This window comes from Hippocampus zosterae, chromosome 16 (assembly GCF_025434085.1).
Source record: "Hippocampus zosterae strain Florida chromosome 16, ASM2543408v3, whole genome shotgun sequence".
NCBI classification, from domain to species: Eukaryota; Metazoa; Chordata; class Actinopteri; order Syngnathiformes; family Syngnathidae; genus Hippocampus; species Hippocampus zosterae.
Window position 1 is genome coordinate 19336749 of NC_067466.1, and position 11594 is coordinate 19348342.

General features: G+C 55.2%; 3 protein-coding genes across 4 annotated transcripts; all 3 read left to right on the forward strand.

Moving 5' to 3' along the window:
* Positions 1 to 92: 92 nt before the first annotated feature.
* Positions 93 to 2694, forward strand: rbmx2 (RNA binding motif protein X-linked 2). The gene is made up of 6 exons (XM_052047117.1): positions 93 to 261; positions 732 to 847; positions 911 to 962; positions 1037 to 1166; positions 1582 to 1777; positions 1860 to 2694. The coding sequence occupies exons 1-6, from the start codon at positions 257 to 259 to the stop codon at positions 2177 to 2179; spliced, it is 819 nt and encodes a 272-aa protein (XP_051903077.1). The 5' UTR covers positions 93 to 256; the 3' UTR covers positions 2180 to 2694.
* A 283-nt stretch (positions 2695 to 2977) lies between these two features.
* LOC127588392 (neuronal acetylcholine receptor subunit alpha-10-like) lies at positions 2978 to 6227 on the forward strand. Its single transcript, XM_052047098.1, has 6 exons — positions 2978 to 3737; positions 4209 to 4354; positions 4451 to 4605; positions 4699 to 4945; positions 5046 to 5331; positions 5589 to 6227. The coding sequence occupies exons 1-6, from the start codon at positions 3500 to 3502 to the stop codon at positions 6146 to 6148; spliced, it is 1632 nt and encodes a 543-aa protein (XP_051903058.1). The 5' UTR covers positions 2978 to 3499; the 3' UTR covers positions 6149 to 6227.
* A 1060-nt stretch (positions 6228 to 7287) lies between these two features.
* Positions 7288 to 11575, forward strand: slco2b1 (solute carrier organic anion transporter family, member 2B1). Of its 2 annotated transcripts, XM_052047097.1 has the most exons (13): positions 7288 to 7354; positions 7696 to 7833; positions 7909 to 8389; positions 8466 to 8564; positions 8632 to 8762; positions 8841 to 8913; positions 9007 to 9171; positions 9251 to 9440; positions 9523 to 9667; positions 9743 to 9906; positions 10013 to 10077; positions 10159 to 10279; positions 10427 to 11575. In XM_052047097.1, exons 1-13 carry the CDS (start codon positions 7316 to 7318, stop codon positions 10602 to 10604), a joined length of 1989 nt encoding a protein of 662 aa, XP_051903057.1. In that variant the 5' UTR covers positions 7288 to 7315; the 3' UTR covers positions 10605 to 11575. The 2 variants fall into 2 exon arrangements, with proteins under 2 accessions (XP_051903057.1, XP_051903056.1); XM_052047096.1 differs by lacking the exon at positions 10427 to 11575 and having other exon boundaries at positions 7909 to 8092; positions 8165 to 8389; positions 9523 to 9906; positions 10159 to 10325.
* The last annotated feature ends 19 nt before the right edge of the window (positions 11576 to 11594 follow it).

Sequence of the window (11594 nt, forward strand, 5' to 3'; positions counted from 1 at the left end):
CCGAGCAGGCGGACCACTCACTGGTTTCATTTTTATTTCACCGAATTAGTTTAACTGTGAGTTTATCGTAAAAGGAGCTATATATTTTTACATTATATTTTAACCTACGCTTATTTGGAGGTCTTTCAGTGCATAGAATTGGAAAACGTGAACGGTAATAACAGTACAGACCTCCAATCAGCAGGTGGTAGTAGAAGCACGAACCTTGACCCGGAAGTATTTTTCTGTCTTGGAGAGAACGCCAAACACTTTTACAATGAAGTGAGTTTTTACCAGTCCTCTTTTCTGTAATTCATATTAATTATATTCAAATAGCTATGTGTGCGTAGTTCGTGTCTGTTGACCTTTTTGTTGTCGCGTTTTATTGTTCGCACGTTCTTTTTTTTTTTACCGTCCTGTCGCTGCTAACAGCTAACGTGGCTATGAACAAGGTGGACAGCCGTCGACTTGAAAAAAGCTCCCTCCTAAAATGTTAAAAAGAGCGCGCGTGTCGATGAGATAAATCATCAAATAAGGAGTTTGATAATCATTTTTGAGGTCTGCTCGTATCGCTCACACGTTTTCTTCAATATCGTTGTCTAGAAACCGCTAAAATGAGAAAATAATCACATGAATAATAGAAAGCGAAATGGCAGTACAGTATTTGGCATGCACAGAACTCTTAGAGTGAATTGTTGGGGGCGAGGGTATCATTTTGTGCATTTTATTTATTTTTTGGGTGTGTGTCTCAGTCCGTTGACCAAAGTGAAGCTTATCAACGAGCTCAACGAGCGGGAAGCTAACCTGGGGATCAACGAGAAGGCTTCATGGCACAGCGAGTACAAGGACAGCGCTTGGGTATTCATAGGTAAGAAGACCAAGATGATGATGATGATGAAGTCGGGTTCACCGTCTTCTTTTTCCCTTGCAGGAGGTTTCCCTTACGAGCTGAGTGAAGGCGACATCATCTGCGTCTTCTCGCAGTACGTTACATGCTGTTATGGTATTGTTTTTACATCCCGCGCCGGGACCCACTTGGACTGTTTTGCCCCGTCAGGTACGGCGAGATCGTCAACATCAATCTGGTGCGAGACAAGAAGACGGGCAAGTCCAAAGGCTTCTGCTTCCTGTGTTACGAGGACCAGAGGAGCACCATCTTAGCGGTGGACAATTTCAATGGCATCAAGGTGTGACACCACAGCAGCATTAACATTAGGGCAGAGCCATATTTTCACAAACAAATGCCATTCTGGCGATATTAAGAGCAAATCATTTCCCCAGTATCATAATTAGCCAAGTCATTTTTGAAAATGAAAAAAATTGACAAAGTTGTATCTAATCTAATCCAAAATTTGACGAACAAGATTAGGCTAGCTGGCTCGATTCAACCTTTGCAGCACACTTTGACCTGGATGACTGACAATCTAGAAAACTATTCACAGCAAGCACCTTTTAAAAATAATTTTTAAAATAAATAATATTTAGTCATTGATGTCCCGGCCAGGCCATGGAACTAATTAAATTGATAAGTCGAAGGGGCCACTGTCACCTGAGTGGATCAAGTCAAGAAGTGACCTAGCCCACTTTGTGGTCCCATGCCAGATCAAAGGTCGCACCATCCGCGTGGACCATGTCCGGGACTACCGCCCGCCCAAAGACCACGAAGATATCGATGATGTGACACGGCGCCTGAGGGAGGAGGGATGCGCTCCCTCCATCAACAATGCTGCCCCGCCTGCCTCCCCGTCCTCCTTGTCGCAAAACGATGACGTCGTCCCCGTGAAGAAGAGCAAGAAAGGTGAGCTCACATCCTCTTGATGCACGCATGCGTGTCCGTGTCTGACATGATTGTCAATCGCTGCAACCTTCTCCTCCTGTAGATAAGAAAGAGAAGAAGAAAAAAGAGAAGGAGAAAAAGAAAGAGAAGAAGAAAGCGAGCCGAGCGTCGTCGTCATCGTCGTCCTCCGCTTCTCCTCGTCCCGCTGCCGTGAGAGTGAAAGAGGAGAAGGAGGACGCTGCCTACGACAAGTATGACCAGAGGAGGGCGCCGGTCCAGAAGGACAGAGGGAGAGGAGAGGAGGGGAGGCGACGAGACGAGGAGAGAAGAAGGGAAGATGACCGGAGGAAAAAAGGACATGAGGAGAAAAGACGAGGAGATTCCGAGAGAAGACGGGGAGAGCATGAGAGATACAGAAGGTGACCTCGGTGACTTGTGGGGGATTGCTGGAATCTTTTTTTCTTTTCCCCGGATACATTGAAAAAAATATCTTTTTTGGGGGGGGGTTAAAATTATGTTGCACAAAGACGATTTGTCTTTTTTTGGAGGTGGGGAGGGGACTTTAAAAGCAAGCAAATTAAGCATATTTTCTCTGACTTGCTGCTTTTTGGGACTGAACACACCGAGTCCGTCTTTGGCCCCGCCCACCCGAGCCTCTCCCCACTCAATTAACCTTGACTCACCTCCAAGGTTGGCCAGGAGGATGAGGATTAGCATCGCAACTGGTCTGCACGAGCTCCAGACTCCTCTCACACAAATCTTTGCCACTTTTAAATGACTCACCCCCGCTATTTTGTAGCTTAGTTCTATTTTTTTCTTTTTTGTTGGGGAGGGGGGTTGCTCCATAGTAGAAAGAGTGAACTCCCCTTCAACTTTTGTGACACACCTCCTAAAATAAAAGGCAAGTAAATGTATACGTAAAAAGATCTTCAACCAAAGCGTGCGCTCTTGTTTTCTCTTTGTATTTGTGTGAAATCAAGTTGATGTTGAGACTTTCTTTTGACATGTAGTTGCAACGATTGTCCACTAGATTGCACCAAAGACGTGTTGTCATTTTGCGCCGCGATCCAGGCCGATGCGAACGGCGCAGGATGGGGAAAAGGTGATGCTGAAGATGATTGAGAAGCAACTTTTTCCGCCAGGTATCGCCAACAGGACAAGGTTCAAATGCAGTTGCATTGTCCTCCTCTATTTCATTGAATGCCACTCTGACGTGAGTTAAAAAGGGGAAAATAAAACCACTTTTTCCGCGGTGAATCGATTAAATGTGTTGGACATGACAATTACATTTTTATAAAACTATACCACTAGAGGGAGCTGGCATCCGCACCGCCGAAAAGTAATTTCTATTTTATTTTTTTAAGTGCCCCCAGTGTGTGTCAATCCATTTCACACTAATCCCTTAATCTCTACTTTACAAAGTTGATTCTTTCGGGTTAATTTGAAGGAGGATGGCCCAAAGATGAAGGTCACCTTGCTCAGGGAGGGGGGGTTGCGAGTTCAAGCCCCCCCTGAAGACTGCCCTCTACTCCATGCCTTGTTCACTCCTATTTCGCTTCTTTTGTGTTGTATTGGCAATTTATATTCTGTGCCGTCTTTTATCGTGTTCCATCTTGCTCGATTGTATTTTCCTGCGTTCTGTTGGGCCCTGGATGGCTTGTGTACCAGAGCGTCAGAGGTCGAGGGTCAAATGGGGTGTCGAGAGGACGGCGTGTGTGGCGTTGAGGTTTCAAACGGCTCCTGATGCGCGTTACCACAAAATGTTACCGGTTGAATTCTTCCTCTTTTCTTCAGTCCACGCTGGACCTTCTCGCCTTTGGCGGGGGGAGGAGGAGGAGGAGAAAGCACGCAGCCTCCTCATACATCAGCGACTCATTCTCTCTCACGGCAGCATTCGTCCTGGCAACCGAGAGGAAGAAAATAGGTTTGACGATGAAGATGGCGCCTGGCTGCTTCGTTGTGTTTCTTCTCTTTCTTCCCGGTAAGACAAACTTTCCTTTTGTTGTCAACAACTTTTGCTTCTTCGCGTGAGCAGTAAAATAAACACTATTTGCAAGTCCCACTGCAGGGGTCCCTCAAGGATCAATTTTAGGGCACATTTTGTTCAGTATATATGACCTTCCCAAAGTCTGTCTAATATTCAGACTAACTTGGTCTGTAATTATTTTTTATCAGCAGAGGCTAATGAGCTTTGATTTCGTATCGTTGGCGGACCACGGGAATCGCGGCGCACGTGGCCCACCTCATGTCCATGTTTGTACATGAGGCGCTAACGACCGGGAGTCTCTTGTCATAATTTATCTGAAGGTCCTTGAAATGAGCTAGCCGCTGCCTTGTATGTGCAACAACCACGATCGGCATCTCCACGTCATAGCATCACACACACACACACACACACACACACCACTGATTAAATGATGTGTGTGTGTGTGTGTGTGTGTGTGTGACGCAGCATGTCAGTCAGCACACGGCCGCTACGCTCACAAGCTGCTGAAAGATTTGCTGACCAACTACACTAACGCCCTGCGGCCAGTGGCGGACACGGAGCACGTCATCAACGTGACGCTGCAGGTCACGCTGTCACAGATCATCGACATGGTGACCACAACGCCCACACTGGACGCCCCCCCCCCCTGTCCCCCATACCCTTCTATTCAGGCTAATGTCCCCTTGCGTGTGTGCGTGCTTCTCCAGGACGAGAGGAACCAGATCCTGACGACCTACCTGTGGGTGCGGCAGGTGTGGATGGACGCCTTCCTAGCCTGGAAGAAGGACGACTACGACGGGCTGGACACCATCCGCATCCCCAGCAGCTACGTGTGGCGGCCTGACATCGTCCTGTACAACAGGTGGCTTTTATTATTTGATGCCAAAACGCCCACCTGCGGTTTGGCGTCAAAGTTCATCAGACCCTTGAAGTCTTTCTTCCCCAACCGCCGCAGCGCCGACGACGAGTTCTCCAGCTCCATGGAGACCAACGTGGTCCTGAGACACGACGGCCAGGTGATGTGGGACCAGCCGGCCATCACCAAGAGCTCCTGCTCGGTGGACGTGGCCTTCTTCCCCTTCGACGTGCAGGAGTGTCACCTCACCTTTGGCTCCTGGACCCACAACGGCAACCAGATGGACTTGTTCAACGCCTTGGACAGCGCCGACCTGGCGGACTTCATCCACAACGTGGAGTGGGAGGTGAGACGCTTTGCAATTCCGAGAAGAGTCCGTCGCACTTTGGAAACGGGCCCGAAACCCAGATGACCGAGAAGCGCCGCGTCGCCGTTGCGTCCGGCAGGTCCTGGGCATGCCCGCCAAGAAAAACGTCATCCTTTACGGGTGCTGCTCGGATCCGTACCCGGACATCACCTTCACCCTCCACCTGAAGCGGAGGTCCTCCTTCTACATCTTCAACCTGCTCCTTCCCTGCATGATGATCTCCTTCCTGGCCCCGCTGGGCTTCTACCTGCCGGCGGACTCCGGAGAGAAGGTGTCACTGGGGGTCACCGTGCTGCTGGCCCTCACCGTCTTCCAGCTGCTGGTGGCCGAGAGCATGCCGCCCTCCGAGAGCGTCCCGCTCATCGGTGAGTCCGCGGCGACCTGCTGCAAAAATGCTTTGCCGTCGTCTCTCCGTGCCATTTGTACTCATTGCCGCAGTCTTATTAGTATTAGACAAGGCTATGGCTTGACTAAATGAAGCCCCTCCCCTCAATTGAATGTCCCTCTCACCATGTTTCATATGTTTATGTTTTTCGGGGGCCCCGTAGTGGCCTCAGGCTGACTCTGGGGGAAAAAAAAAAGAATGCTGTTTGCTTTGTGCTTGTCATGTGTCGCCGGGCAGGAAAGTACTACATCGCCACCATGACGATGGTGACGGCGTCGACGGCCCTCACCATTTTCATCATGAACATCCACCACTGCGGCCCCGAGGGACGTCCCGTGCCGGCTTGGGCCGAGCGCTTCATCCTCCAATACTTGGCCCGCGTGTGCTTCGTGTACGAGGCGGCGGCGGCGGAGGAGCGCCCCCCGGGCGGGCCGGCCTCCCGCGAGCGGACGGAATCCGACGGCGGCAAGTGCAACGGGGAAGCGCGGGGGGGCGACGCCGGCGCGCGGAAGGACGAGACCTCGGTCGCCCTGGACGAGGGCGGAGACGCCGCGGACGGCCGGCGCTCGGGTGGAGGCGCGGCGGAGAACCGCAAGGAGCCGTGCTCGTGCCACCATCACCTCGGGCTGCGCCGCAACGTGGAGTACATCGCCAACGTCTACCAGGACCAACGTGCCGCCCAGATGCGCGTGGGAGAATGGAAGAAGCTGGCCAAAGTCATGGATCGCTTCTTCATGTGGCTCTTCTTCCTCATGGTCTTCATCATGAGCGTCCTCATCCTGGGCAAGGCCGTCTGACGCGCGCCGTCTCTGTGTTGCGCTGACGACACCAAATGTATCGACAAGTCGCTATCGCATTAAAACCGCATCCCCCCCCACCACCACCACTCCCAACTTCCTTATGGTTTCTTACCCGTCTCGAGGAACCGGTACGTAGGCGCGTCGCACATCACCCGCGCGCTCCTTCGGAAAATTAAAATGAGCGTCGCCGCTAACGCTAACCCGGAAGAGTCGCGGCCCGTCCGGCGAGATGACCGTCGGCGGTAAAGTCGGCGCACCGATCGCTTCGCGCCGCCTTCTCCTATCCAAAAACCCAAACCAAAAGGTGATTCCGCAGGTAAGGCGATCGGCATGGCATCACGTGTGGTCACGCCCATTTCATCACGCCGGGTCGGGGGGGGGGGGGGTCACCGGCGCCTCATCGTGTCGCCCTGTGCCGGTCATTGTGACATGTCGGCGTTGTCACGTGACCTCGAGTTCACGTCTTCAACCTGACCTCAACGATGTCTGTGCAGTCACGTGACCGCGATGACATCACGTCGGTGTGGCGACGTGTCCGGATGACCCGGTTGACGTGACCTTTGCTCTGCTACTTTTGTTGCTTGAATGAAACGGATGGCCATGAGATTGCTGGTTCCTCTCCGGGGGGGGGGGAACATTCCGGTGCTTGTTGTTGTCTTGACTTTGTAACATTTGACATGCGCTTACTTGTCCAACTTCCTGCCCCCCCCCCCCCCCGGCCCCCCTTCCTCACTCTCTCTGGCCTCAAGGTTCAAATTCCACGAGGCTCCTCCTCCTCCCCTCCCTCAGCCGTCCTCTCCGTCTTGACGGGAACAAGCTGCTCCTTCCTCTTCAACATCATCATCGCCACCACCGCGGTGAGTCTGAGCGATTTTTTTTTTTTTTCCGGGTCTTTTCTGGAGCCCCCCCCCATGCAGCCGCGTGACGGTGACCGTGACCAAGGTGCTGCAAACTTTTTGCGCCGCTCTCACCGTCGCGTGTGCGCATTGCGTTGCTTATCTAGCGCGTCAACGCCCCCTCAACTTGGCTGCAAGGTGGCGCAAGCGAGCGCAAGCTCACGTTCCACCCGTGACGGGCCCAACGCCTTAATGACCTGCGTGACCTTTTGTCTTCTCCATGGGCAGGCGCCGGACGTCGCACCTCCCTGGCGCGTCGTCGGTCGTCATGGAGGCGAGGAGCAGGAACGTCTTCGGCACTGTCAAGGTAATGATTGACAAAATGAAATGAAATTTTCATTTCACAAAATGAAAATGAAACGTTTTGTGAGAGGAGCCCTTCATTGAATTTGCCCGAACCCCAAATGGCCGACTTCCTGTTCGAGTCCACGAGCAGGAAGTGCAGTCTTGTGTTTCTCCGCCGTCATTTTTGAAGTCCCGGAATTCGCCAAAACGGGCCACCTCAATCCACTCTCGAGGCCTGGAACGTCCCATGTGGATTCAAAATGGCCGACTTTTTGTTCCACTCGGGACCACCTTTGGCGCGTGAGCCGAGTGCGTGGTGGTGATTCCCCCCCCCCCCCCCCCCAAATGTTTTTGGCTGTGCAGGTTTTTGTGGCGTGTCACAGTGTGCTGCAGCTATCGCAGCTGTTGGTGTCGGGCTATATGAAGAGTTCCATCTCCACCATCGAGCGGCGCTACGGTCTCTCCAGTCAGAAGTCGGGGCTGCTGGCCGCCTTCAACGAGGTCGGCGCCGCCGTTTGGTCGTTTTCCTCTTTGGTTTGCGAGGCCTGACGCCGGCCCGGTGGGCGTGTCTTCCAGGTGGGCAACACGCTGCTGATCGTCTTGGTCAGCTTCCTGGGGAGTCGCGTCCACCGCCCTCGCGCCATCGGCTGCGGCGCTCTCTTGGCCTGTTTGGCGTCGCTGCTCATGGCGCTGCCGCACTTCCTGAGCGGGCCGTACCGCTACGGCGAGCGGCGCTACCACGGCGACGACCGCGCCGCTCGTGAGTCCCGAGCCCCTCAGCGCCGTCGGCGGCGTGAGCGCTTTAGTCCCGCCTCCCTTGTTCTCCACGCAGCCGCCTGGAACGGCTCCGGCCTGTGCCGCCGGGAGAACGTCGCGGCCGAGGCGCCGTCGTCCAATGGCAGCTGCGGCGAGCGGGGAAGCTTCGCCCACGAGGGCGTCTACCCTCTGCTGCTATTTGCTCAGCTGCTGCTGGGCGTGGCCTCCGTGCCCATGCAGCCTTTCGGCATCTCCTACATCGACGACCACGCCAGCAGGAAGAACTCGCCGCTCTACCTGGGTTTGCCGCCGCCGCCGCCGCCGCCTTCGATGGGGTCGCGGTTGGTTCCACCGACGTGACCTTTGTGACCTTTCAGGCATCCTACTGGCCGTCACCGCCGTCGGCCCCGCCTTTGGCTTCCTGGGCGGCGCCTTCCTGCTGCGATTCTACGTGGACTTTGACAAGATGGCCGCAGGTCTGCACTTTATTTTTTTTTTTTTAATCCGCCTTCGCCGCGACACCGTACGCTCCGTATGTGTCAGACGAGGCGCAGCTGGATCGGGGCGACCTGCGCTGGGTGGGCGCCTGGTGGCTGGGCTTCCTGGTGGCGTCGTGCCTTCTCTTCGCGGCGGCGCTGCCGTACTTCTTCTTCCCCCGGAGCATGGTGCCCGAGGTCAGGCGGACGCCGCCGGCGCGCCGCCGTTGTCCCGTCACGAGGCCTCGTCGCCGTCAAGTGTCTGTTTTTGCGCAGGAAGAGTCGGAAGCAGACCAAAAGCGTCAGCCGGACGTTTTCCAGGAAGTGGGCCTCCTTCACTTCCTCAAAAGTCAGCGTCTGCTTCCCGCGCGACTTTGCCGTCAGCGCCGCTCGCTCTTGTCTGATGGTGTGCGTGGGCGCCCCCCCCCCCGCCCCCCTTTAGGCTTTCCCGCCATGTTGTGTCGGACCCTGCGGAGTCCCGTCTACCTGCTGGTGGTCCTGGCGCAGGTCAACCTGGCCGCCATGGTGGCCGGCCTCGCCACCTTCATGGCCAAGTTCATCGAGAAGCAGTTCGGCCAGACGGCGGACTTCTCCAACGTGATGATCGGTGCCCGCATCGTGTCCGTTTGCGTGCGTTTGCGCCCGCCGATTCCCGCCAACCCCTTTTCTTGGCCCCTCCCACCAAGGCGGCGTGAGCATCCCTCTGGCCGTGTTGGGAACCGTGTCGGGCGGCGTCCTGGTGCGGCGCCGGGCCCTCGGCGTGGGCGGGGCCAGCAAGCTGTGCGCCGCCGCCATCTTGCTCAGCCTCTGCTGCGCCTTCCCGCTGATCCTCTTGGGCTGCCCCACGCAGACGGTGGACGGCGTCTTCCCCCCTCGGTAACGGCAGCGCCACCCGCAGGATCCGCGCAAAAAAACTGCCAACTGCAAGCGCCTCTCTGTCGCTGTGCATGCGCGTCAGGCGTGCGGCCGCGCGCTGCGCTTCCACGTGTCGCTGCGCCCGGGATCTGTTCCGTCCGGTGTGCGGGTCCGACGGGGTGGAGTTCACGTTCCCGTGTCACGCCGGCTGCGTCGCCATGGAAACGGACGGCGCCAACAAAGTCACGGTAAGGACCCGTTTGCTGGCGCTCGCCTTGTCGTCGCCGCTGCGGGAAAAAACCTTGGCGCGCGTTTCCACGCAGAACTTCACGGAGTGCGACTGCGTGGGCGGGGCCGGCGGCTGGGCGGCGCCCGGAACCTGCGGTGGCCGCTGCGGCCACCTCCTTTGGCCCTTCGTGGTCCTGATGGCCGCCACCTGCCTGACGGCGTCCTTGTGCCAGACGCCGTCCTTTGTCATCATCCTCAGGTACGGAGATTCCACCACGGGCGGCCGAAGCTCCGTCGGCGCCGCCGCTCACCCCGCGTGTGTCTTTGGCTCCTTTGTGTGTGTGTGTGTGTGTGTGTGTGTGCAGGACGGTGTCGGCGCAGGACAAGTCTTTGGCGGTGGGCATCCAGTACATGCTCTTCCGGGTCCTGGGTGAGTAGGACGACGTCGCGGCGGTCGCGGCGGTCGCGGCGCCCGGCGAGGCCTGTTCTGATGCGCCCGCGTGCTCCGCAGCCTTCATGCCCTGCCCGGTCCTCTACGGCTTCGTCATCGACTCGGCGTGCGTCCTGTGGGACCGCGAGTGCGGCAAGCAGACTTCCTGTCTCTACTACGACTTGGACGGCTTCAGACACAGGCCAGTCTCTTTTCAACAGACGTAGCTAGCGCCTTGCCATTTTTGCCGTTCGGCATGGCGGGTTCACCAAACGCATGACATAAACTCGTATCTCGAGGCGCAGATGTGCAAAAATGCTGATGGTTTTTTTGGGGGGGGGCTGTGCAGGTTTTTGGGCGTCCAAGGGGTCTTCATGTGCGGGGGTCTTCTGTGCTTCTGCTTGACGGCGCTGGTCCTGCACAGGAGGAGGGCGGGGCCCGCCGGCCCGCAGGCGGCCGGTCAGAGCGCCTACGAGCTTGTGAGCGAGCGCGGCAAAGAAAAGGAAGTCAAGCCGGGACACACCTGAGGAAAGCCTTCGGTCCACATTTTTCACAATTCGCTTTCTGCCACATGGACGAGCAGCGCTTGTGAGGCGACGGCATTCTTTGGACTGGCGCGTCGGATGGTAATATTCGCGGGGACAAAGTACGTGGACCTTCAGCTGGATATCACGTACATCAAAACGCTACAAAGGCGAAACGAAGGGCAGGATGTCGCCGGGGATCTAGCCGCAGTTCCGCTGATGTCCACCGGGCTAACTTGCGCTAAGCCGAACCCAACGCTACTTCCTGTCGCCTTGCTAGCCACACACTAATGTAATGCAGCCTATGCTTCGTGCCGCCATCTTGCCTCCGACAACCAGCTTACAAGTGTGTGTGTGTGTGTGTGTGTGTGTGTGTGTGAGAGAGTGTGTGAGTGTGTGTCTATTTCAGTCTGTGTGTTTGTTTACGTGTGTGCATTTGTGTCTCTTGTGAGGGCGTGTGCATGGTTTGGCGCCAAACGTTTGGCCGCCACCGGAGTAATTTGGTTGGTGGTGGTGATGTTTTTAGTCATCATTTTGTCAACGTAGATTAATTGTGACAAATACTTTGTTCGTTCCTTCTTTCTTTCTTTCTTTCTTCGGGGCTTTTCCTGATTTGCCGAATCACTGGGCTAACCTCAGGAATGTGACGAGAAAATCAAAACCACATGGCAGGCGTGTGCGCAAGTAAACGGATACACACACACGCACACACACACACACACACACACACTCCTCTGGTGGGTGGAGACAAATGGGAAATGTGTGTGCATGTGATATGATCCACATGTGGAGAGTTCATCACTGTGTGTGTGCATGCCTGTGTCTGTGTGTGTTTTGTCCTGAGGGTGGCGCCAGAAGTCAAAGTTGATAAGTTAAAAAAAAGTCCTCTCTTATTTTTTTTATTGTCATGTTTATTTTGTAGTGTCACATTAATGTACTGTACTACAAGTGACAATTAAAAAAAAAATCACCCCCCCCCCCATTCTCGCTGCC